General features: G+C 41.5%; 1 protein-coding gene across 1 annotated transcript in view; it reads left to right on the forward strand.

Moving 5' to 3' along the window:
- The first annotated feature begins 7,129 nt into the window (after positions 1 to 7,129).
- LOC111959994 (NACHT and WD repeat domain-containing protein 2) overlaps positions 7,130 to 27,916 on the forward strand; it is a 65,746-nt gene continuing 44,959 nt past the window's right edge. The window contains 3 exon segments of the mRNA XM_023981832.2: positions 7,130 to 7,489; positions 7,851 to 8,022; positions 21,666 to 21,754. Of these exon segments, the coding sequence (XP_023837600.1) occupies positions 7,872 to 8,022; positions 21,666 to 21,754 (240 nt within the window). The 5' untranslated portion in view covers positions 7,130 to 7,489; positions 7,851 to 7,871.

The following is a 27,916-nucleotide window of genomic DNA, read 5'->3' on the forward strand; positions in this document are numbered from 1 at the left end:
CTGTCTTTCAAAGATAATTTGTAAAAATCCAAATAACTTCACAGATCTTCATTGTAAAGGGTTTAAACACTGTTTCCCATGCTTGTTCAATGAACCATAAACAATTAATGAACATGCACCTGCGGAACGGTCATTAAGACACTAACAGCTTACAGACGGTAGACAATGAAGGTCACAGTTATGAAAACTTAGGCCTCTTTAGTGTCCTTTCTAATGACTCTGAAAAACACCAAAAGAAAGATGCCCAGGGTCCCTGCTCATCTGCGTGAACGTGCCTTAGGCATGCTGCAAGAAGGCATGAGGACTGCAGATGTGGCCAGGGAAATAAATTGCAATGTCCGTACTGTGAGACGCAGAAGACAGCGCTACAGGGAGACAGGACAGACAGCTGATCGTCCTCGCAGTGGATGACCACTTGTAACAACACCTGCACAGGATCGGTACATTCAAACATCACACCTAAGGGACAGGTACAGGATGGCAACAACAACTGCCCGAGTTACACTAGGAACGCACAATCCCTCCATCAGTGCTCAGACTGTCCGCAATAAGGCAGGTCCTCACCAGACATCACCGGCAACAACTCCCTAACAACGTAGAAGTAATGAGCGTTACACCACAGGTACACCTCCAATTGACTCAAATTATGTCAATTAGCCTATCAGAAGCTTCTAAAGCCATGACATCATTTTCTGGAATTTTCAAAGCTGTTTAAAGGCAGAGTCAACTTAGTGTATGTAAACTTCTGACCCACTGGAATTGTGATACAGTGAATTATAAGTGAAGTTATCTGTCTGTAAACAATTGTTGAAAAAATTACTTGTGTCATGCAAAGTAGATGTCTTAACCGACTTGCCAAAACTATAGTTTGTTAACAAGAAATTTGTGGAGTGGTTGAAAAACGAGTTTTAATGACTCCAATATAAGTGTATGTAAACTTCAACTCTATATACACAGTGCATTCGGAAAGTATTTAGACCCCTTGACTTTTTCTACATTTTGTTACGTTACAGCCTTATTCTAAAATGTATTCAATAGTTTTTTRCCCCTCATCAATCTACACACAATACCCTATAATGACAAATCAAAAACACCAGTCTCAACGTCAACAGTGAAGAGGTGACTCCGGGATGCTGGCCTTCTAGGCAGAGTTCCTCTGTCCAGTGTCTGTGTTCTTTTGTCCATCTTAATCTTTTATTTTTATTGGCCAGTCTGAGATATGGCTTTTTCTTTGCAACTCTGCCTAGAAGGCTAGCATCTCGGAGTCGCATCTTCACTGTTGACGTTGAGACTGGGGTTTTGCGGGTACTATTTAATGAAGGTGCCAGTTGAGGACTTGTGAGTCATCTGTTTCTCAAACTAGACACTCTAATGTACTTTTCCTCTTCCTCAGTTGTGCAACGGGGCCTCCCACTCTTTCTATTCTGGTTAGAGCCAGTTTGCGCTGTTCTGTGAAGGGAGTAGTACACGGCGTTGTACTATTCCCTTCACTGTGTAATGTGTAATGCACCTGCTACTTTTCAGCGCCATTGTGTTCGCGGATGTGCCAAATTGTATTGCTTACCTTGACGATGTGGTGATTAATTCGTCCACTTGGTCTGATCATCTCACCACCTTCGATGGTGTGTTTCAGCGGTTGGAGAATGCTTCTTTAACCCTCAATTTGGCCAAGTGTGAGTTTGGGAAGGCTACTGTGACTAACTTAGGGAAGCAGGTGGGATGAGGTCAAGTGCGCCCAGTAACGTGGAATCAATTGTTGCTTTTCCTGCTCCCACGACTCGCCACCAGTTGCACAGATTCCTGGGGATGCCAGGGTACTATCGTACATTCTGTAAGAATTTTTTGATGAATTTTTCTCTACTATTTAAGTGGTCCCAGGACTGTAACTATGCTTTTGAGTTCGCCAAAGCGCTACTTTGTCGTGCCCCAGTGCTTTCCGCCTCCAACTTTGACAAACCTTTTAAGTTGGAGGTAAACGCTAGTATAGTGGAGGTGGGTGTGGTTCTCTTGCAGTGGATCGGCTCGTTAGTTTCTTCTCCCATAAGATCAACTCGTGTCAGTCAAGGTACTCCACCATTGAACAAGAGACGCTGGCTTTATTGTTAGCCTTACAGTTTTTTGAAGTGTATGTGGGCTCCAGTGCCTAGCCTGTACTGGTCTTCATGGACCATAATCCTTTGGTGTTTTTGAAGCAAATGTACAGTCAGAACCGCTGCCTTATACGATGGGCTCTGATTGTACAAGGATACAATGTACAGATTCAATATGTGAAAGGTTCGGCGAATATGATTGCCGACCCTCTATTACGGGTTTAGTAACTGGTGATGGTTTTTGTTATTGCAAACAGGAAGTTTGCATGTTTTGGGGTGGGCGTGATACGTTCCCCAGTTTCRGTGTTGTTGTGGGTTTGTATGCGTTTATGTGTGCATTTCAGGAAATTGCTTCCTGAAGTCCTAAGCAGCTGATTGGTCGGCCCCATTGATGATTGGAGCTCTGACCCCGCCCTCTCGTCAGGAGATACAGCTGTTTTCAATTARCGACTCCTTCTGCAGCTTTAAAAGCCAGAGTTCCTTTGTTAGGAAGAGAGAGCTTCTTGGTATGTTTTGTGTTTCATTGTTGGGTGTGTGAATTTGTGTGAATTTTTGTAAAGTGTTTTGTAGCTGGTCCTGCTGATGTTTGCGTATGCCATAGGACTGTGTTTTTGATTAGTGAAATTGTTCACTTTAACTTTGTATTATTCTGTTTTTGTTCCCAGGGGGGAAGGGGAAGGCACCTTGGGAGTGCTTAGGCAAGAGGCCTGCAGGCATACATATACCCGTAGTAAATACTATGCACATTAGGTAAGACCTGGGCAGACCATCCCCTGTATTTTGGTTAGTGTGCTAGTTAGGTAAGTTGTGGGTAGGTAGGAGAGGGGGCTCTTTAACTTTTACTTTCTTTGCTTTGGTTCCGTCCAGACCCTTTTCCCCAAATTGCCGTATGAAGAAAATCAATTCCCTGTAAATGGTAATATATTCTGCCTCTGTCATCCTTACCCGCACCTGCAGTCACATACCTCTTTCATTCAACGGGGAGTTGAGTGTAGCAGGGTGTTGCGTTCCCTCCTCCAAGAGGCGTTCGTAACAGATCTTCAGTTTCTTGACAATTTCTCGCATGGAAAAGCCTTCATTTATCAGAACAAGAATAGACTGACGAGTTTCATAAGAAAGTACTTTGTTTCTGGCCATTTTGAGCCTGTAATCGAACCCACAAATGCTGATGCTCCAGAAACTCAACTAGTCCAAAGACGGACAGTTTTATTGCATCTTTAATCAGCAAAAGTTTTCACCTGTGATAACATGATTGCAAAAGTGTTTTCTAATGATCAAATAGCCTTTTTAAATGATATACTTGGATTAGATAACACAACGTGCCATTGGAAAACAGGAGTGATGGTTGCTGATAATGGGCCTCTGTACGCCTATGTAGATATTCCATTAAAATTCTGCCGTTTCCAGCTACAATTGTCATGTACAACATGAACAATGTCTACACTGTATTTCTGACCAATTTGATGTTATTTTAATGGATACAAATGACTTTTCTTTCAAGAACAAGGACATTCCTAAGTGACCACAAACTTTTGAATGGTAGTGTATTTTTTTTWAAATACCAAATACACATCGTAGGGATGGTGCCAGGTTTCCTCCAGACGTGAGGTGATTTCCTCCAGGCATTCAGGCCGAAGAGTTCAATATAGGTTTCATCAGACCAGAGAATCTTGTTTCTCATGGTCTGAGAGTCCTTTAGGTGTCTTTTGGCAAACTCCAAGCAGGCTGTCATGAGCCTTTTACTGTGGAGTGACTTCTGTCTGGCCACTCTACCTTAAATGCCTGATTGGTGGAGTGCTGCAGAGATGGTTGTCCTTCTGGAAAGCTCTCCCATCTCCACAGAGGAACTCTGGAGCTCTGTCAGAGTGACCATCAGGTTCTTGGTGATCTCCCTGACCAAAGCTCTTCTCCCCCGATTGRTCAGTTTGGCCGGGCGGCCAGCTGTAGGAAGAGTCTTTGTGGTTCCAAACTTCTTCCATTTTTGAATGATGGAGGTCACGGTGTAATTGGGGACATTTTTTGGAACCCTTCCTCAGATCTGTGTCTCGATAAAATCCTGTCTCAGAGCTCTACTGACAATTCCTTCGACCTCATTGCTTGGTTTTTGCTGTGACATGCACTGTCAACTGTAGTAACTTTTATAGACAGTTGTGTGCATTTCCAAGTCATGTCCAATCAACTGAATTTACCACAGGTGGACTCCAATCAACTTGTAGAAAAGACTCAAGGATGATTAATGGAAACAGGATGCACCTGAGCTCAATTCCGAGTCTCATAGCAAAGGGTCTGAATACTTATGTTATAAGGGCACAAGGCGAGACCCAGATACAGACACAGGAGGCAGATGGTAAGAGTCTTTTAAGTTTATTAAATCCAAAAAGGGGTAGGCAAAATAATGGTCATGTACAGGCAAAAGGTCAAAACCAGTTCAGAGTCCAGGAGGTACCGAAGGGCAGACAGGCTCAAGGTCAGGGCAGGCAGAATGGTCAGGCAGGCGGGAATGGAGTCCAGAAAACAGGCAAGGGTCAAAACCGGGAGGAGTACGGGAAAACACGCTGGTTGACTTGAAAACATACCAGACGAACTGGCACAGAGAGACATGAAACACAGGGATAAATACACCAGGGGAAATAAGCACCTGGAGGGGGTGGAGACAATCACAAGGACAAGTGAAACAAATCAGGGTGTGACATATGTAAATAATGTATTGATGTTTTTTAATTTTAAAACATTTTCAAAAATTTCTAAAAACCTGTTTTCACTTTGTCATTATGGGGTAATGTAACAAAATGTGGAAAGAGTCAAGGGGTTTGAATACTTTCCGAATGCACTGAACAAAAATATAATCACAACATGTAAAGTGTTGGTCCCATGTTTAATGAGCTAAAATAAAAGATCCCAGAGATTTTATATATGTACAAAAGCTTATTTCGCAAAAATGTTGTGTACAAATGTGTTGACATCCGTTTTGTGAGCATTTCTCCTTTGCAAAACGTAACGTATCGTATCAAAATGTGGAACGTAAAGTARCAGTCAAAAGTTTGGACACACCTACTCATTCCATTTTTACTATTTTCTACATTGTATTTTATATTTGAGATTCTTCAAAGTAACCACCCTTTGCCTTGCTGACACCTTTGTATACTCTTGGTATAGTCAAAATAAAGAAAAACCCTTGAATGAGTAGGTGTGTCCAAACTATTGACTGGTACTGTATGTGTATATATATGTATCGATTTTTATTTGTATTTATTTTTCCACATATTTAACCTGTTATCTTTGTTGGCACAAAACTGCTTCCATACTTTCATTTGTTTGTATGGGTTGCCTTCAGACYAGTCCCATGACACTTGTGGAGAACACCAGTGTGTTCGTGAGAGTCTCCCCTTTCGTATTTTTCAGATGTCTCATGGTCTGACAGAAACTGCTGTAGCTCGGCCACCTTCCACCGCAGATGCGGAAGGGCGACGTAAGCGGATGCCTTGGATTAAGACGCAGCCCATTCAAACTGATATGTCTAGCTTAACTGACAGATTTGTGTGTGGATTTTCTCATTATGTGACTTAGATTGAAGCACGGCTGCGTCAATAGACTTAATTAGGGCTAGGCATCCCGTCAGCGAGACACCTGTCAACAACTTCCGGTGAAATTGGAGGGCGCGCAATTCAAATAAATAATCATAAAGATTATGGATATTAAACATCTAGGTACATTCAAGTGCCTTATATCAGTTAAAATATTAAATTCTTGTTAATCTAACTGCATTGTCCGATTTACAATAGGCTTTACAGCGAAAGCATGCCATGCAATTGTTTGAGGACGATGCCCCACATCAAAATATTTTTCCACCAGCAGAGGCTTCGTAAAATCACAAATAGCGATTTAAATATTCACATTTTGAAAATCTTCTTCTGATTTGTCATCCCAAGGGTCCCAGCTACAACATGCATGGTCGTTTTGTTAGACAGACTGATTTCCAACTGAGTCCCAGTACCAAAACTCAAAATTCTTAGTCGTTTGGGAAGAAACAAGCCTGAAACTTTGAACAAAGACTGTTGACAGCTAGTGGAAGCCATAGGAATTTAAATCTGGGAGCTGGAATTGCATAGGACCCATAGCTTTCCATTGGGCACGTCAGTCAGACAGGAAGTGGAGGAAAATAGAACCTAGCCTGAAGACGTTTATAAACGGGTGGCTCATGGTGCAAGACGAGGGGCCCCAGGAATAGACACACACTGGCATTAATTCACACAAATGATCCTCGAGAGCAGTAGGCCTGTATCTGAAAACATGATGTGTGATTTTAAATGATGTGATTAATGCAATGACTGTACTCCTAAATATCATGTTTAGTCTACATAGTTTATTAATTTCATGAATATGTGTGCAAAAAGTGCACCTATCAATTACTCATGACGTTCAAATAGTGTGTGTTATATTTAAAGGTGTTAAGTTCTAATGAATTGGAATTAATTCAAGGAAATGGTTGCTTTTTCATTAAACTCTGGGATTTAAGGATATATGGCAGAACAGCACTGTAATCATTTAGGCTAGGTTTAGGAGAAATCAAATGCACTTAACTTCCAGAGCGAATAACAGGGGGCTGCAGAAGAGAGGTACATTTATCGATAAAATAATTAATTAATTAAATCCCTCCTCCCGTGAAACGTTCACATCGACTGGCTCCTCCATCACAGAGAAAAGGAGCGAAACACCCAAGTCACACACTCACTCATTGACCAAGCGGTCCATAGACATTTGTTTAATTCTTTCCGGATAGTGAACGGTGAGGACCGCTGAAGGAACCGGAAAAGAGAGAGGGAAAGAGAGCGAGATAAAAAAAGAGAAAGATGAACAGACGGTATTTGGAAAACTCTCCAGCCCAGACTGACCCCAGAATGCACAGAAAACCAGTGCTCGCTCGCAATGAGATGCTGAGCGCCGCTCTTTGCAAACCGGCTGCTGTTTCTCCAGGGGCAGACTCTCGGTGAAGAGAACTCTAGATGGGCGTTTTTACCGTCTCTGTTGATTCTCAAGGATCCACGGTTGGATATTTTCGAAATGAAGAGAATGAAAAATGTGAGGATCGAGAAGTGTTGTAGTGTGTATCCGCAGCCTCCTCACCCGCAACAGTCAAGTCCACTGAACGCAGTGATTCAGTGATTGAGTATTTATTTTAATGATAAATACGAAAAAGGATTGACATTTTGATATATTAGGACTTCCCAACTTTGCCGTGTTTTGTTGTCTGTTTTGCAGTCTCTGTCTGTGAAACACAGATCTCAGGATACATCAACTCCGTGGAAAAAAGCGACTTGAGATCTTCCCCAGACTGAACAACAATTTACTGCTGTTTCACCCCCCTCACACTTCTCTCCCTCTGCAAGCATCTCCTCTGGGTGGGATTGCGCCCGATGCTTGCCCATTGTTTGCTTTTTGTTCTGTCTTGTCAGTTGTTTGTGTGTTTCACATTATGGTATGATGATTAACATGCTTAGCCATAATAGCCAAGGAAATTATTTTAAATGATGCATGTAAACGTGACAGTAACGCGTTTTGTTATGCAACATTCCTATGACTGAATGAAGAAGCAAGCATGGGCTTATTATATGGGTCTTTTTCGGGGTTGCCTTTTTCTACGACTTGGCAGATCCATCCCAACTTGATTTGTGTGTGCGTGCATGTGTTCTTGTCTGTGTGTGGCCACTGATAACCCCTTTAGAAGGCACTAAAGACCTGTCTGTGTGTACCTGGTTGCAGTTACGCTGGAAGTTGCCACCCATGTGGCCCTCGGGAGTGGGGAGCAGGCAGCCCTGTCCGCGGGAATCGGCGCTCCGCAGGGCAGCCATCAGTGGCAATGTCCTCGCACTGCCGCAGCACCATGTCCCCACTGGCAGGAGTGTCCGGGTTTTCATCTGCGCCAACCCCGACGGTAAGACAGTTCTGGCCAGGGAACAAATGTGAGAGTCCTCGGATGACTCATGGAGTAACTTTTTAATTGATGAGCCGGTGTGCAGAAAAGTGGGATGCTGCTTATCTTAGGCCTACTGTATATTCCTGGCGCATGGTGACACCTGTAGGCCTATATCCCGGCGCTTGCATTGTGACAGCTGTTACGCACAATAAATGATAGGCCTACCCAAATCAGTGCAATTACAGACACACAGATTGATGTAGATTTCACGCCGCTCATAAGGACATTTTATTCATCTAATTTCAAAGATTTATGTCAGATCTTTCCAGTTCTAGAGAAAAAAAAGATGCATTGAACGAGGGGATATGTAGGTCTGTAATTTGTGGCCCAATCATAAGAGTCCATACAACTGACAGGACAGGAGAGTGACATATAACCATGCTCTACCAGCCCTATGCCTGACTAATGTATTGAGGAAAGCACAGGGTGTGATGCGGAATGGTCCCCGGTTCAACAATCACAATAGCCTTGCTCAATTCACTTAGCACCAGCGCTGTAGACAGTCACAAGCCACTCGACCAAAGAGGGTAGACCGAGATTATGCTTGTAGTATTCTAGGTGGTCTACCYTTCAGTCAATGATGGTCATAATGGGCCACTAGCCAATTCTAATACGTCACTTTGTTTTGAAGTGCTATTTTAATTGTTATTCAGGTGAGTCTCAAGCAATGTCAGAGACACTTTGAGGCAGGAATACTCCATAAGGTTTGTGAGAAAACGTCAATGATGCGGCTATGGGGTGGAGAGGCGGGTTGTGACAGCATTGTGAAGTTCCTCTCTGACATCAAATGTACAAACACAGAAGTAAGACTCTAGGCCATCAACCTGGTCTCAGAACATTTCATATTATTCTGCATGTAAATCTGAGACACTCCATTTAGTATGATATGTTACATTTAGTATGGTATGTTTTCATTTGTGGATGTCCATCACCCATTTTGTATGATATGTTATGAATTGCTATTCGTATTATATGTTACGAATTTGCAAAATGGACAATATATTAATATTTGCACAATACGCAATATGTTATGAATTTTCTAAACATATGTGATGAATTCTAGCTAGGTGGCTAACGGTAGCTAGCTGGCTAACGTTAGCTAGGCTAGGGGTTAGGGTTAAGTTTAGGAGTTGGATTAAAGGGTTAGGGTTAGGGGAAGGGTTAGCTAAAATGGTTAAGGTTAGGAGAAGGGTTAGCTAGCATGCTAAGTAGTTGAACATTGCGAAAATGCTAAAGTTGTCAGTGATGAGATACGAACTTGCAACTTTTGGGTTGCTAGATGTTCGCGTTATACGTCAACCCATCCAGCCCGAACCAACCACCTTACTTTAAGTAAACATCTGTCTTATGTAACCTTACCATAGGTAATATATACAAAATCATGTAAACACCCCTTCAGTGGATTTGGCTATTTCAGKCACGCCCGTTGCTGACTGGTTTATAAAATCGAACACACAGCCATGCAATCTCCATAGACAAACATTGGCAGTAGAATGGCCTTAGAGCTCAGTGACTTTCAACGTGGCACCAGTGTTGGCTGGAGTGGTGTACTTCTTCATTTCACAAAGGAAAAACATCAACCAATTTCTAAAGACTGTTGACATCCAGTGGAAGCGATAGGAACTGCAAGCAACTGCCTTAGAATTCTAGATTCCCATTGAAATCCCATTGAAAAGAGAGTGACCTCCAAAAAAAATATCCTGGATGGTTTGTCCTCGGGGTTTTGCCTGCCAAATAAGTTATGTTATACTCACAGACATCATTCAAAAAAATATATAATCTTCAGAGTATTTTCTATCCAAATCTACTAATAATATGCATATCCTAGCTTCTGGGTATGAGTAGCAGGCAGTTTACTTTGGGAACGCTTTTCATCCGAAAATACCGCCACCTAGCCTTAATGCCCTTGATTTTGGAATGAGATGTTTGATGAGCAGGTGTCCACATACTTATGGTCACGTAGTGTATCATACTAATTTCAGTGTCACAGATTTACATTTACAACGTTATGTCTAGTCTATGAGACCAGGCTTAGGCTACAGGGCTGCTGAAMGCAGTTTAAGTTTACAGCCACCCTGCACATAATCCTCAGTCTTCTTGAATCTCCAAAATAATGACTCCAGTCAAAAGCAACGGATCTTTATGCTGGAGTCAAAGTGGTCTGCAGTGCATTGCAGTATGTCGAGAAGCTGAGGTGTGACAGCGAGTTTGAAGCCATTTGGGCACAGTACAGTGCCAGCTGGCACTGACGCACCACCAGCTCCCAGCAAACAACGACATTATGGAAGTACAAATCTCCAGCAATACCTGGTGGACAGTACAGTAGGTCAGCAGGACAGAGGTGAGTGTAGATTTCGCGCAAACCTGCCACTTCTTGGTCAAAAGCACTTGGTATTTGTGGTATATATTGTGGTATAGCGTGATATGAAGCAGAATTCAATATAATTCCAACGCAAGAACCCCCCCAAAGTTGTGCCCGCTCACCGATTTCAACTAACCCCTTAGTCACTTTATCCTGGCAACGYGTTCGAGAGGTGCAGGCATTCTCTTGCAGAGTTGCTCTGTTTGAATACTGTCTCGGGGAGGGGGTTAAAAATAGGCTTTCTTAAAACAGGAAAAAAAACAAAGCAAGAGGAGTAGTGTAAGACACACACACAGAGAGGGCAAAAATATGGAGGGTGGGATTAAGGGAAAGCGGGAGAGAGTGAGGATGGCACACCCATAGACAAAAACAGGACCAATCACGCATGATTCCCCTGAAAATACAATAAATGTCAATAGAGTGATCAAATGACCTAAATTTCCTCTTATTTTGTACCGGTTTTATCCATATCCAATGGCACACACAGTAGGCTTAATTTGCAACGTTGCTCATAGAATCATTAGTCGTGGGCAACATGCAAATGTTACTGGGAGGAGCACGTACAGTAACTCTGAAGATGCTTAGGAATCAGAGGTCCAATATGAATGGATGGGAAAGTATGTCTTTGTATGGCTGTACATTTGACACTGTTTAAGGAAAGATGTTGACACACTGTTGACAAACTGTTACCCTACAACCAAATAGTCATATCACGTTACAGCATAGAGATCTCGACACTTTATTGTGAATTCCTGATACGGCTGCATGGATCTAGCCTCCACATTGAAAGAAAAGAAAAGAAAAGAAAGAGCTTCAGGCCTTCTGATTCTGAATGAACTCGTTCAGTATCTGTGACCAGCACCAAATGAACAGCTCTTCTTATGGACTGGAAAGTGTTTTTCCAGAAATAATACAGTAATACCCTGCAGTGCAGGTGCAGTGCTGTTCCACTATGGGCTCTAGAGGGCGCAATTCATGCACTACATTGAGTGACAGTGGTTTGTCATAACAATGGCAAAGCTGGAATAAATATATGATTGTTTTTAATATCAGGTGTCCGATCATAACTAGATGAGCTTTTGTTGTTGTCTCATACCCATTCAATTATTTGAATATTCAGACCATTAGGCTACACTTTCTCTTGACACTTGAACCCAGCATGCAATATGACATGTTATAATTTCGTTAACCTGACATGCTACAACTCTTAATTACATCTACTATGTCAGCCTTATGACTGATTATCTAGGTCTTATGACATACGGCATAAGTGATGTTGCCACCTCGGACCTCAGGGAAAAGTGATCTTAAAAGATCAGGCACACCAGGGAAACAAAATCACTTCAGATATAGTGTGCACTAAGGAAGAGATTATCTTAAATATGGTGTGCCTCATACTTTCCCAGAGATAAGTACAGTATCATAACAGTTTCACTGTGTTTTTTACTGTGTCTGGGCGTCACAGGTTTATGTGCTCTCTGTCCGGTTGTGGCTGTAGCCTATGATGCACCATACTTACACTGCCGAGACTAGTATAGTCAAAAACCATAGACCATCTTCTCACTCTCTAAATTATGATTCTGCCTCTTGAAGCTAGGGGGCAGAATTTTTATGTTTGGAAAAATAACGTTCCCATTGTAAGCTGCCTATTTCTCAGGTCCAGATGCTAGAATATGCATATAATTGACAGAGTAGGATAGAAAACACACTAAAGTTTCCAAAACTGTCAAAATATTGTCTGTGAGTATAACAGAACTGATTTTGCAGGCGAAAACCTGAGAAAATCCAACCCGGAAGTGACTCTTATTTTGAAAAATCCCTGTTCCATTGCCTGCCTTTCCTCCATTTAAAGGGATATCAACCAGATTCCTTTTCCTGTGGCTTCCTCAGGGTGGGAACAGTCTTTAGACATAGTTTCAAGCTTTTATTTTGAAAAAATTAGCGAGATTTATCAAAACGCGTCAGTGGATACACGAATGTTCCTCCATTAGTTGATGCGTGCGACACTGGTTGCTCGACATTTTCTTTCTCTCCAGTATTGAATAGTTTACAGTCCGGTTGAAATAATATTGTTTATTGATGTTAAAAACAACCTGAGGATTGATTATTAAAAACGTTTGACATGTTTCTACGAACTTTACGGATACTCAATTTTCGTCAATCCTTGATGACCTGTCTAAGGCTGTGGAATACTGAAGAAAACGCGCCCAACAAATTGAGTTTTTTTTATAGAAAAATAATCTTTATCAAACAAAAGGAACATTTATTGTGTAACTGGGAGTCTCGTGACTGCAAACATCCGAAGATCATTAAAGGTAAGCGATTAATTGTATTGCTTTTCTGGCTTTCGTGACCAATCTACACTGCTGCTAGGTGTTCTTAATGTTTTGCATAGTGATCGATAAACTGACACAAACGCTTGGATTGTTTTCGCTGTAAAGCATATTTTCAAAATCTGACACGACAGGTGGATTAACAACAAGCTAAACTGTGTTTTGCTATATTGCACTTGTGATTTCATGAATATAAATATTTGTAGCAAAATATTTTGAATTTAGCGGTTGTTGATGAAAATGATCCCGCTAAAGGGATCCGTGCGTCAAGAAGTTTTAAGAAGTCTCTTACCGACCACTGCAACAATGTGTCTGCCACTACTTCAAGGGGCAATCTGGGATTCAGGAGTTCTTCAAGAATCAATGGTTATATCATTAATTTCAAAGTAGAGAAATGTATGTACCTTTAAAAGGACTCATTGTATGTAGCAGTGGAGGCTGCTGAGGGGAGGACAGCTCATAATATTGATGAACACATAAAGAGCATGTTTTTGATACCATTCCATTTACTCCATTCCAGCCATTATTATTAGCCATTCTCCCCTCAGCAGCCTCCACTGATATGTAGGGTGTGTGCACATTAAAACATTGAAGCCGAGATGAGTTCGCTGAACGACAAAATTCAAATTGTGGTGAACAGAGCTTTGTCGCAATCTTACAATCTTGCTAATGAATCATTCGGACTTCAGGCTGGGCTTTCATTTTCATTTTCAGAGCAGTGCACTGCTCAACCTGTGTGTGTGTGTGTGTGCCTGTGTGTGTGCACGTGTGCGTGCYCATGTGGCTGTGTGTTTGCATGATCTGCCATGGCTACTTTTCCTGATCAATTAAAAACACCCCCTTATCTCTCCGTCACGTCCCAGACAGCTGCTGTATGCCAAAGAAAAGGCTATGGCAATTAATCTACTTCCATATCTATAGCCACTTATTAGACGTTGTGTGTGTGCGCGTATAGGTGTTGCTACGTGTGCATGTGTATGTATGTGAGTGTGTACTTAATAAACCTATCTACAGTTTATAGCTCCATATTATCTCCATAGAAAATGCCTTGGGTGTCTAAAAGCATTGGTGACGTTATTAGACAGCTATTTGTAGGCAAGCTCGAGGGTGGTTCCCCTTGGGATACAATGCATGAAGTGATCTATTCCTCCACATACACACTATCAGACACGCTATAACTCTCCTCTGAGATGTTCAATGTCTATATTCATTTACACCTGGATTTCATTTTTTTTTTGTAGTTTAAACATGCTTTTTAGTTAGACACTGATTCTATTGGAAATATTTTTCAAGATCTTGAACTTTCCTCTATATCTATGTTCTCTTTCACTGTCACTTTCTCTGGTTTAGAATCTCTATCCTCTCCTCTATTCGTCTTTCCTCTGTCTATCTCTCTGTCTATCTAGCCTTCACTTCCCTCTCTTGCTCCCTCCATCCTTTCTTTTTCTCTTCCTCCTTCAAATCTGGCTATGATCGCCGTTCATGTCAGAGGTTTAACTGTGAAATCTATAAAGCCAGTGAGAATGTTACAGCCTGGGCCATTTCAGGATCCAATCTTATTGAATATCTCTCTCTATCTCTCTGGTGTGCACTAGGGCGTCCTTTTCTCCCACCTCTCCTGAAGCCTGGTGCTAAAGCCCAATACCAGTTAGATTCTTCTCAGGCGATTTTGGCACCTCGCTGCCACTTAACTGATCTACTGTTACTGAGGGACATATTTTCTGAGCGTAAATTAACCTGTAGACCTATCTACCTGTATCTTTCCAGAGGTAATTAAAGCATAGATACATTGAGGACCAAGATACCTTGTCTTGGTGTTATGATTTTATGACTAGCATTAGAGTTTAAAGTGTGCTACTTTCCCTGTTTTGAAAGGAAAAGGCACAGGTCTCGCTTTTCCAAAGCATGAATATTTCGGCCATGTTGACCTTTATATGACAGCAAAACAAACTGCACACAATCAATTAGAAATTAGCATCAGATGCTGTTTTGTGGCAAGTATATATTGGCAGTGTGAACTGTGCTGTTGCGTTGTATTTCATATCAAATTGTATTTGTCAAATGCGCCGAATACAACGGGTGTAAACCTTACTGTGAAATGCTTACTTACAAGCCCTTAAACAACAATGCAGTATAAGTTAATACACTTGAACTGCTGTAATAAAATATTTACTAGATAAACTAGAGTAAAAAAAATCGAATCAATTAAAAAGTAACAAGAAATGCACATAACAATAATGAGGCAATATATATTGCCAGGTCGCAGTTGCAAATGAGAACTTGTTCTCAACTAGCCTACCTGGTTAAATAAAGGTAAAATAAAATTAAAAAAATACAGGGGGTACCGGTACCGAGTCAATGTGCAGCGGTACAGGTTAGTCAAGGTAATTTATAAAGTGACTATGCATAGATAAAACAGCGAGTAGCAGCAGTGTAAAGACAAAGGGGGGGGGGGGGGTCAATGTAAGTCTGGGTGGCCATTTGATTAGTTGTTCAGCAGTCTTATGGCTTGGGGGTAGAAGCTGTTAAGGAGCCTTTTGGTCCTAGACTTGGCGGTCCTGTACCGCTTGGCAGGCGGTAGCAGAGAGAACAGTCTATGACTTGAGTGACTGGAGTCTTTGACAATTTTTTGGGCCTTCCTCTGAAATGCCTAGTATATAGTTCCTGGATGTCAGGAAGCTTGGCCTCAGTGATGTACTGGGCCGGACGCACTACCCTCTGTAGCGCCTTACAGATCAGATGCCGAGCAGTTGCCATACCAGGCGGTGATGCAACCGGTCAGGATGCTCTCGATGGTGCAGCTGTAGAACTTTTTGAGGATCTGAGGACCCGTGGCAAATCTTTTAAGTCTCCTGAGGGGGGGGAAAGTATTTCGCTCTTCACAACTGTCTTGGTGTGTTCGGACCATAAATAGTTTGTTGGTCATGAGGCCAAGGAACTTGAAGCTCTCTATCCTATCCACTTTAGTCCCGTCGATGTTAATGGGAGCCTGTTTGGCCCTCCATTTCCTATAGTCCACAACCAGCTCCTTCGTCTTGCTCATATTGAGAGAGAGGTTGTTGTCCTGGCACTACACTGCTAGGTCTCTGACCTCCTCCCTATAGGCTGTCTCATTGTTGTCGGTGATCAGGCCAACCACTGTTGTGTCGTCAGCAAACTTAATGATGGTGTTGGAGTCATGCTTGGCCACGCAGTCGTGGGTGTCCAGGGAGATCAGTGTGGCAGATGTGTTGTTGCCTACCTTTACCACCTGGGGCGGCCTGTCAGGAAGTCCAGGATCCAGTTGCAGAGCGAGGTGTTTAGTCCCAGAGTCCTTAGCTGACTGATGAGCTTTGTGGGCATTATGTTGTTGATTGCTGAGCTGTAGTCAATTAAAAAGGGCAGTGTGGAGTGATTGAGATTGCGTCATCTGTGGATCTGTTGGGTGGTATGAGAATTAGAGTGGGTCTGGGATGATGGTGTTGGTGGGAGTCATAACCAGCCTTTCAAAGAATTTCATAGCTCCAGATGTGGTGGACTGCTCAAACCATGTAGCTTTTACAGACTGGGTCAGAGAAAGGTTGAACATGTTAGTGAAGACACTTGCCAGCGCATGCCCTGAGTACGCATCCTAGTAATCCATCTGGCCCTGTGGCCTTGTAGAAGTTAGCCTGTTTAAATGTCTTGCTCACATCGTGATAACAGTTGTCCGAAACAACTGGTGCTCCCATGCATGGTTCAGTGTTGCTTGCCTCAAAGCGAGCACAGAAGGCATTTAGCTCATCCTGTAGGCTCACGTCAGAAAACTTGAGTGTGCAGAACTATTCACCCACTCCCAAAGTCAATACTTTGTAGAGCCACCTTTTGCAGCGATTACAGCTGCAAGTCTCTTGGGGTATGTCTCTATAACTTCTTTGGGATAGCCCCCTTTTTTCAATTTTTGACATAGCCAAATCTAAATGACATAGCCAAATCTAACTGCCTGTAGCTCAGGCCCTGAAGCAAGGATATGCATATTATTGGTACCATTTGAAAGGAAACACTTTGAAGTTTGTGTAAATGTGAATTGTATGTAGGAGAATATAACAATAGATCTGGTAGAAGAAAACCACCATCAATCAAATGCAACAGAAAGGTCCCAAATCTAGCCATCACTCTGGTTGTAATTCCGATGGTGTCCACAAGATGGCAGCAGTGTATGTGCAAAATAATAACTTGAAGCATGAGCAAACTACATGACATTTAGTGTGAAGTCACCCAGGTAGATTTGGGCAAATCGTGAAGGGGACGTTTACATTCACATTACATTTTTCTGCAAGAATATTGTCACATCTGTATACTTGGACTTTGATTTAGTAAGTATTAGTAGGCATATTATAAGTTCAACATTTGCAAAACACCCAGTTTTCATAACTTCATAACTCTCCATAGTCTTATAATTGTTGTCAAAAAGGAAAAGGCTTGCTGTCGCACAAGATTAGCAGCAACATTTTACTGTAAATTGGACAGTGCAGTTATATTAACAAGAATTTAAGCTTTTAGCCGATATAAGACACTTATATGTACCGACATTTGTTGTTTCTCTAAAACCTGCGATCGTGACACATGGCGCTGCATGATTTACAACTGTCCCATTTACGGGACGCATATCATGTAGCCACTGGGATTTTTGCCAATTCTTCAAGGCAAAACTGCTACAGATCCTTCAAGTAGGATGGGTTCCGCTGGTGTACAGCAATCTTTAAGTCATACCACAGATTCTCAATTGGATTGAGGTCTGGGCTTTGAATAGGCCATTCCAAGACATTTAAATGTTTTCCCTTAAACCACTTGAGTGTTGCTTTAGCAGTATGCTTAGAGTCATTGTCCTGCTGGAAGGTGAACCTCCGTTCCAGTCTCAAATCTCTGGAAATTCCCTCAAGAATTTTCCTTTATTTAGCGCCATCCATCATTCCTTCAATTCTGAATAGTTTCCAATGGCTTTTTTCTGGCCACTCGTAAAGCCCAGCTTTGTGGAGTGTGCGGCTTAAAGTGGTCCTAAGGACAAATACTCCCATCTCCGCTGTGGAGCTTTGTAGCTCCATCGGGCTTATCTTTGATCTCTTTGTTGCCTCTCTGATTAATGCCCTCCTTGCCTGGTCCGTGAGTTTTGGTGGGCGGCCCTCTCTTGGCCGGTTTGTTGCGGTGCCATATTCTTTCAATTTTCTAATAATGGATTTAATGGTGCTCTGTGGGATGTTCAATTAAAAAAAAAAAATCTATAACCCAATCTTGATCTGTACTTATCCACAACTTTGTCCCTGACCTGTTTGGAGAGCTCCTCGGTCTTTATGGTGCCACTTGCTTGGTGGTGCTCCTTGCTTATTGGTGTTACAGACTCTCGGGGCCTTTCAGAACAGGTATATATATACACTGAGATCATGTGATAGTTTATTTGACACTTAGATTACACACCGGTGGACTTTATTTAACTAATTATGTGACTTCTGAAGGTAATTGGTTGCAACAGATCTTATTTAGGGGCTTCATTGCAAAGGGGGTGAATACATATGCACACATCACTTTTCCGTTTGTTTTTTTAAATAATTTTTTGAAACAAGTTATTTTTTTATTTTCGCTTCACCAATACGGACTGTTTTATGTATGTCCATTACATAAAATCCAAATAAAAATATATTTAAATGACAGGTTGTAATATAACAAAATAGAAAAAATGACAAAGAAGATGAATACTTTTGCAAGACCCTATTAAAAGTAAATGTATCAAAAGTAAATGTTATTGGTCTATACTTAAGTACCAATAGTAAAAGTATATATAATTTCACATTCCTTATATTAAGCAAATCAGACAACACGATAATTTATTATTTACGGTTAGCCAGCGGCACACTCCAATACCTAGATATAATTTACAAACGAAGCATTTGTGTTTAGTGAGTCCACCAGATCAGAGACAGTAGGGATGACCATGTGTGTGAATTTGACCATTTTCCTGTCCTGCAAGCTTTCGAAATGTAACACGTACTTTTGGACTTTTGGGTGTCAGGGGAAATGTATGGAGTAAAAAGTACATTCATTTTCCCTAGAAATGTAGTGGAGTAAAAGTAAAAGTTGCCAAAAATATAAATAGTCATTTAATGTACAGATACCCTAGAGAAATTAAGTCGTTTTTTGGGGTATGTGGGACGGTAGCGTCCCACCTCGTCAACAGCCYGTGAAACTGCAGGGCGCCAAATTCAAACAACAGAAATCCCATAATTTAAATTCCTCAAACATACAAGTATTTTACACCATTTTAAAGATACACTTGTTGTAAATCAAGCCAAAGTGTCCGATTTCAAAAAGGTTTTACGACGAAAGCACACCAAACGATTATGTTAGGTATGAGCCAAGTCACAGAAAAAGACAGCCATTTTTCCAGCCAAAGAGAGCAGTAACAAAAAGCAGAAATAGAGATAAAATMAATCACTAACCTTTGATGATCTTCATCAGATGACACTCATAGGACTTCATGTTACACAATACATGTATGTTTTGTTCGGTAAAGTTCATATTTATATAAAAAAATCTGAGTTTAGACGGGACGCTACTGTCTCACTTGGCAAAAAGCCTGAGAAAATGCAGAGCGCCAAATAAAAATTAATTACTATGAAAATTACTATAAAATCAAACTTTCATTAAATCACACATGAAAGATACCAAATTAAAGCTACACTGGTTGTGAATCCAGCCAACATGTCAGAATTCAAATAGGCTTTTCGGCGAAAGCATATGATGCTATTATCTGAGCATAGCACCATAGTAAACAAAAGAGAGAAAACATTTCAACCCTGCAGGCGCGACACAAAACGCAGAAATAAAAAACCTAATTGAAAAGAGAGTGACCTCCAAAAAAAAATATCCTGGATGGTTTGTCCTCGGGGTTTTGCCTGCCAAATAAGTTATGTTATACTCACAGACATCATTCAAACAGTTTTAGAATCTTCAGGGTGTTTTCTATCCAAATCTACTAACAATATGCATATCTTATCTTTTGGGGATGAGTAGCTGGCAGTTGAATTTGCGTATGCTTTTCATCCAAACGTGAAAATGCTGCCCCCTACCCTAGAGAAGTTAAGTAGTACTTTAAAGTATTTATTAAAGTATAAATACTGCTCAGGACATATTGCAACACATGTTGACACGTACAGCATATTGCCCGTTAGCATGTTCCTTTCTCTCCTTGTGAGTATAACCGAAGACAATTCTCTTGGGAGGTAATACGTCGGCATTTGCTTGTGAGGTATTCTAGTTTGGGTGAACAAAAGGACTTCTGTATGCTGTCACAATCATACCTTGAGTAGTTAATCAGGAAACATACACCCACTCCTTTCTTCTTGCCGGAGAGTTCATTATTCCTGTCTGCACAATGTACTGAGAACCCAGCTGGCTGAATGGATAGGGACAGTATATCGCAAAAGAGCCATGTTTCCGTGAAACAGAGTATGTTACAATCCCTGCTATCTCTCTGGAAGGAGATCCTTGCCCTGAGCTCATTATTATCCAGAGACTGAACATTAGCGACTAATATGCTTGGAAGTGGTGGAGGGTGTGCACGCCTCCTGAGTCAGACTAGAAGTCCACTCCGAATACCTCTTCTCTAGCAGCGGTGTTTTGGAGTAGGCCCTGGAATAAGTTCAATTGCCCTGGGGGGTACGAACAAAGGATCCAATTCGGGAAAGTTGTATTGCTGGTCGCAATGCTGGTGAATTACGACCACTCTGATATCCAAAAGTTATTTCCGGCTGTATGTAATAACACAAAACATGTTCTATGCTAATAATGTAAGAAATAACACACAAAAAAACTAAATACTGCAAAGTTTCTTAGAAGCTAGAAGCAGAGCTACCATATCTGTCGGCGCCATCGCTCTCTCTCTCTCTCTTTCGGAAATGATGGCAGAGTGAGAGGAGTAGCTGTCAGTGAGAGCTGTGGCATCGAATTAAAGAGAGAGACTGTGTGTGTGTGTGTGTGTGTGTGTGTGTGTGTGTGTGGAGTGTGTGTGTGTCGCTGAGATAACAGGTGCTTCCGCTCTGCCATGTCTGCCACACACACTTTACACATACATCTCTGTGCCCTGCCAACGTCAACATGCATAACCTTATCATTTCCGGTGAGAGCTCTGGTTTACCATACAGTTCAGCTGGGCCAAGCAAGGAAGAGACGAATAACAAGAAAAGAAGCCTGTGTCATCTAAATGCCAACAAAATTATCTAACCCTAAAAATTGTGCCCTAGTTTTGTAACATGACACAGTCTTGAGTGGGGGACACATTTGAGTGTGACACATATATTTTGATGATGTGTTCCATCATCAAAGGGACTGTGGCTCTCCTGGGCATGTTCTGTTTTTAACTGTCTGTCCATCAGACCTATCACCCTGGAGTTGTGGGGGATGGTCCCTGTCCTCTCCAATTATTGTAACCCAAGGGAGGGCAGTGGAAAGGAGAGAAAGGAAGGAAGGAAAAGAAAGGAAGGAGGAAAATAATTAAAGTGGGACAGAACAATGACCCATAGGCCCTCACTAGTCTGAGACACCCCACATACCCTAACTATGCCATGACATGTAATATCCTATAACAACCCCATTAACCTAATCTGTTAGCACTGCCGTTGTTGACCCTTCCCAATTTAGGCCCTCCGTTATAACATAATATAATAATAATAATAGCCTTTTAGAAGACGCTTCTATCCAAAACAACTTAAAGTCATGCATTTTCTTTATATGGATGGTCCTAGGAATATAACCCACTTCCTGGCGTTGCAAGCACCACGCTCGACCAACTAAGCAAAAGAGGACCATGTTGCCCATATTTGGAAGTCTGCTATAATGGTATCAATGAATCTTCATACAAATCAATGTGTTCACTTTGTCATTTTTGTTTCCAGACACAGAAGCAGAGAGGAATGCACTGAAAGAGCATGTATATCCCAAACTACGAGACTTCTGCAGAGAGAACTATGGGATTGAGTTCCAGGTAATACAACATTTCCAATCTTTCTCTTTTGCAGTCTTGCAGTGCAAGAAAGTTGTTTTTGACATATCCCCCAAAGGTTTCCAATATTGATCAAAAAGAGGTTTCAAATTGTTTCAAATAAAACTAACAGTGAAATGCTTACTTGCGGACCTTTCCCAACAATGCAGAGAGAAAGAAAATAGAGAAATAACAGAAAAGTAAAACACATAATAATAAAAGTAATAATAAATACACAATGAGTGACGATAACTTGGCTATATAGAGTCAATTTGAAGGGGTACGAGGTAATTGAGGTAGCTATGCACATGTAACTAGGACTAAAGTGACAGATAATAATAACAGTGGCAGCAGAGTAAATAACGGGTCAAAAAAAGTTAGTGCAAAAAGGGTCAATGTAGATAGTTAAATAGTTCACCAGTTAATCTGGTTCAGGTTATTAATCAACCTACCCGTGTTTACAAACACTACAGGAACAAGATCATCCACATGTATTGATAAAATATTTACTGATACTAACCTCAGCAAAAATTGAATCGTCCATTTTTCAGGACCCTGTCTTTCAAAAATAATTTGTAAAAATCCAAATAACTTCACAGATCTTCATTGTAAAGGGTTTAAACACTGTTTCCCAGTGCTTTGTTCAATTGAACATAAAACAATTAGATAGAAACATGCACTCTGTAAGAACGGTCGTTTTAAGACACTAACCAGCTTACAGACGATAGGCAATGAATAGTCACAAGTTATTGAAAATTTACCCTTTATCGTGTCCTTTCTTGACTCTGAAAACACCCCTAAGAGAAAGATGCCCTAGGCGGTCCCTGCTTCATCTGCGTGAACGTGCCTTAGGCTGCTGCAGGAAGGCATGAATGCCAGATGTGGCCAGGGCACAAAAATTGTGTAATGTCCATATGTGAGACCCTAAAGACAAGTGCTACAGGGCAGACAGGATGGACAGCACTGGATCGTCCTGCGAGTGGCCAGACACGTTGTAACACCTGAACAGGATCGGTACATGCCGAACATTCTCACCTGTTAGACAAGTACTAGAGGGGTCATAACAACTGCCCGAGTGTTACACCAGGAACACACAAAGCCCTCCATTCAGTTTTTTAGACTGTCCGCAATAGGCTGAGAGAGCTGGACTGAGGGCTTGTAGGCCTGTTGTAAGGCAGGTTCCTCACCGGCAACAACGTCGCCTATGGCCACAAACCCACTGTTGCTGGACCAGACGGACTGGCAAAAAGTGCTCTTCCACTGACAAGTCGTGGTTTTGTCTCACCGGGGTGATGGTCAGATTCGCGTTATCTGCTCGAAGGAATGAGCGTTACACCAAGGCCTGTACTTATGGAGCGAATTGATTTGGAGGTGGAGGTCCGTCATGGTCTGGGCGGTGTGTCACAGCATCATCGGACTGAGCTTGTTGTGCATTGCAGGCAATCAACGCTGGTGGTAGTTAACAGGGAGACATTCCTCCCCACTGTGGTACCCTTCTGCAGGTAACTTGACATGACCCTCCAGCATGACAATGCCACCAGCCATACTGCTCGTTCTGTGTGTGATTTCCTGCAAGACAGGAATGTCAGTGTTCTGCCATGACCAGGGAAGAGCACGGATCTCAATCTCATTGTGTACGTCTGGGACCCGTTGGATCGGCGGGTGAGGGCTAGGGCCATTCCCCCCAGAAATGTCCGGGAACTTGCAGGTGCCTTGGTGGAATAGTGGGGTAACATCTTACAGCAAGAACTGGTAAATCTGGTGCAGTCCATGAGGAGGAGAGGCACTGCAGTACTTAATGCAGCTGGTGGCCACACCAGATACTGACTGTTACTTTTGATTTTGACACCCTCCCRTTTGTTCAGGGACACATTATTCAATTTCTGTTAGTCACATTTCTGTGGAACTTGTTCAGTTTATGTCTCAGTTGTTGAATCTTGTTATGTTCATACAAATATTTACACATGTTAAGTTTGCTGAAATTAAACGCAGTTGACAATGAGAGGACGTTTATTTTTTTGCTGAGTTTATATAACTTTCTTCTAAAGCTGTATCCGTACCCATTGTAGTGATCACAATATAGTGGCTATATCCAGGAAAGCCAAAGTTCCAATAGCTGGGCCTAAAATAGTGTAAAAGAGATCATACAAAATATTTTGGTGTGACTCTTATGTGGATGATGCTAAAAAATATTTGTTGGTCGGATGTGATTAATATGGAGCATCCAGATGCTGCACTTGATACATTTATGAAATTGCGGTTAGAACTGTTAAGGCTCCATGGATTGATGAGGAATTGAAACACTGTATGGCTTAAAGAGATGTGGCTAATAAGTCTGGCTGCACATCTGACTGGCTGACTTACTGCAAATTGAGAAATTATGTGAAACTCAACAAAAACAAGAAGAAATGATATTATGCAGCCAAGATCAATGATATAATATATGGGAAAACACTTGAGTTCATTCATAAATGGAATTATAGGCAGAAAGACTCTTTTCATCGAATCAGATGGCTTATTCATCACAACCATCAGCTTGCTGCCAGCACTTAGCAAACCTTTGGAAAAATTGTGTTTGATCAAATACAATTCTACTTCTCTGTAAACAAATTAACAGACTTTCAGCATGCTTATAGAGAAGGGCACTCAACATGTACTGTATTGACACAAATGATGGATGATTGGTTGAAAGAAACAGATAAGAAGATTGTGGGAGTTGTACTGTTAGATTTCAGTGCAGGCTTTGATATTATTGACCATAACCTGTTGTTGAGAAAACCTATGTGTTATGGCTTTTCAACTTCAGCTCTGAATCGACGATATGGCAGTCTATATAATAGAACTCAGGAGGGTTTTCTTTAATGGAAGCTTGTCTAATGTCAAACATGTAAAGTGTGGTGTACTGTAGGGCAGCTCTTTAGGCCCTCAACTCTTTTCTATTTTCACCAATGACCTGCCACTCGCATTAAACAAAGCATGTGTCCATGTTTGCTGATGATTCAACCATATTCGCCTCAGCAACCACAGATAATGAAGTCACTGAAACGCATAACAAAGAGTTGCAGTCTGTTTTGAAATGGGTGGGCAGTAATAAACTGGTCCTGGACATCTGTAAAACTAAGAGCATTGTATTTGGTATGAATCATTCCCTAAATTCTAGACCTCAGCTGAATCTGGTAAGGAATGGTGTGGCTGTTGAACAAGTTGAGGAGACTAAATTACTTGGTGTTACCTTAGATTGTAAACTGTCATGAACAAAACATATAGATTCAATGGTTGTAAAGATGGGGAGAGGTCTGTCTGTAATAAAGAGATACTCTGCTTTTTTGACACCACACTCCAAAAATTAAGTCCTGCAGGTCCAGTTTGATCTTATCTTGATTATTGTCCAGTCATATGGTCAAGTGCTGCAAAGAAAAACCTAGTTAAGCTGCAGCTGCTCCAGAAAGGAGTGGCACATCTTGCTCTTCATTGTAATCAGAGGGCTGTTTTTAATATTATTCCTGCCAGTCTCTCTTAGCTAAGAGATGAGGAAAGACTGACTGTCACTTATTGTTTTTATAAGAAACATTAATGTTGGAAATTCCTAATTGTTTGCATAGTCAACTTACACACAGCACTGACAGACGTACTCATCCCAACAGACATGCCACCAGGGGTCTTTTCACAGTCCCCAGGTCCAGGACAAATTCAAAGAAACATACAGGATTATACATGCTTCTACACCTGCATTGCTTGCTGTTTGGGGTTTTAGGCTGGGTTTCTGTACAGCACTTTGAGATATCAGCTATTGTAAGAAGGGCTTTATAAATCAATTTGCTTTGATATACAGGCCCATGTGCATGGAACTCCCTCTCCTCCACGTGACCTACATTTTGTGTGTATGTACTTACGTGTGTGTAACTGATATGCACACACAGTACATGTTCATGTTTTTAAATGTATGTACATTGTAAAGTACTTTCTCTGCAATGTGTTTTTCGTTAGATGTCAGACTCCAGTAAGACTAGCTGTCGCCGTTGGCGTCGGCTAATGGGAATTTTAATAAATCAAAAACCGAATAACTTAAAGCACTGAAGCGAGAGAGCGAGAGAGGAAAAAAAAGAGGTGGTAGTTACTCAAGACTGGAAGTATCTCAATCCCTCCATCTGTTCCACGAATTGGTTTGTAAATTAGACTAACAAAAAGCTTCACAACAATGTTGCTAATACTCCATGAGATCCATGCTTATTAAGGTCGCTGTCCTGTTGGAAGGTGAACCTTCGCCCCCAGCCTGAGGTCGTGAGCACTCTGGAGCAGGTTTTCATCAAGGATCTCTCTGTACTTTGCTGCGTTCATCTTTCCTTCGATCCTGAATATTCTCCCAGTCCCTGCCGCTGAAAAACATCCCCAAAGCATGATGCTGCCACCATCATGCTTCACCATGAGGATGGTGCCAGGTTTCCTCCAGACGTGACGCTTGGCATTCAGGCCAAAGAGTTCTTGGTTTCATCAGACGAGAGAATCATGATTTCATCAGACCGTTGCGGACCATTTGAGATATTGATACTAGGATATTGATAAGATTAGAATTTGTGACTGCGTGTGTACGTGCACGCATGTGTGCGTGATTCGGCTCAGTATACTGTAGATTTATGTCTGAGAAATGGCAGTCCTTTCTCACTCGTCTGGAAAGTCATTTGTCTTTCTCAGTCATCACAATTGAGTTCATGCTATATAGAGATAGTCCTTCTGTGCAACACTTCATTGTGATTTGACACACTTTAGATACAGTAAAATAAATATTTAAGTAAAGAACTGTTTTGATAATGGGGTACCAGTGAGAAAGTAAATACTTTATTTTGGTTGGCAAAACATGGCTGCCATTCTCTGAGCTAATCTCAGTTGTAGACACTCCCATCATACACACACACACACACACACACAGAAACACACACACACACCCATCAAACACTCACACACCCGTCACCACCAGAGATGAATTACAATAGCAGTTTTCCCACTACAGTTGACGGGATATTGTTTAATGGCTGTCAGTCAAACGTCTCTCCAGCTGCCTAACAATACCAGCTACTGAGGAGAGAGACAGACGAGAGATGAAACTCGATTTCAGTTTTTCTTTTACTATTTACGCACTCTATAATGCCATGGTTTGAAATCGATCCACACAAAGCAACAGCTTCAAAAACACTCTCTGTCACGATCATTTGTAGAATTGACGGTTCAAGTACATGTTTAATCAATGAAACTCACCAAAACAATGCAGAACAAACGAAACGTGAAGTCAAATGCAGTGCTCACAGGCAACTACACACAAACAAACAAGATCCCACAAAAACCCAGTGGGAAAAAAGGCTGCCTAAATATGACCCCCAATCAGAGACAACGATAGACAGCTGCCTCTGATTGGGAACCATACCAGGCCAACATAGAAATAACAAAACTAGAGTACCCACCCTCGTCACACCCCGACCTAACCCAATTTGAGAATAAAAGGCTCTCTAAGGTCAAGGCGTGACACTCTCAAAGCTGTGTTTCCGTAATTATTTATGAAGAAGAAAACACGTCATCAGTGTATTTTTCTCAAACCTGCTAAGTTGTCGACTTGATATGCATACCTGGCTTATTGTTCTGAGGAGTGCTTTTAGTATAATTATTTTAATGCTTTGAAACCACAACACAAACACAGTTCTAGTATCAAACGGTGTACGACAGAAGGGAGAGTCGAGATGTTTTTCTTGTCTTCATTAGCATGCCCAAGTTTACCAACTGTTTTCCAATTACATAAAATTATCTTGAAAACTGAAATTGAGCGTTGGCAGGACAGCAAAAATGTGGATAGTCACGCATATTGTATGCCTTTCTCTCTCTCTGTCTCTCTTTTTCTCCCTCTGCTAGGTATCGGGGTTTGACATAATTCACTATTCTAATAGTTTCCTTCATTTTTGACGGATATCCGGATAAGTTACATTTTAAACCTGAGCACTGCTGCAGCAGGTTGAAGCTGGCGCTCTATTGCTGCAGCTGCCTGAAAAGGTTATAAATGGGTTGTATGTTGAAGCGAGCAGACGGAGGGAAAGAGAGACGCTGTGGAAATTTGGCTACAGCCAAAACTAGATAACTTGTAGCAGCCACAATATTATTTATCATCCCATATAACAGTGC

The sequence above is a fragment of the Salvelinus sp. IW2-2015 genome, linkage group LG37 (assembly GCF_002910315.2).
Source record: "Salvelinus sp. IW2-2015 linkage group LG37, ASM291031v2, whole genome shotgun sequence".
Taxonomy (NCBI): Eukaryota; Metazoa; Chordata; class Actinopteri; order Salmoniformes; family Salmonidae; genus Salvelinus; species Salvelinus sp. IW2-2015.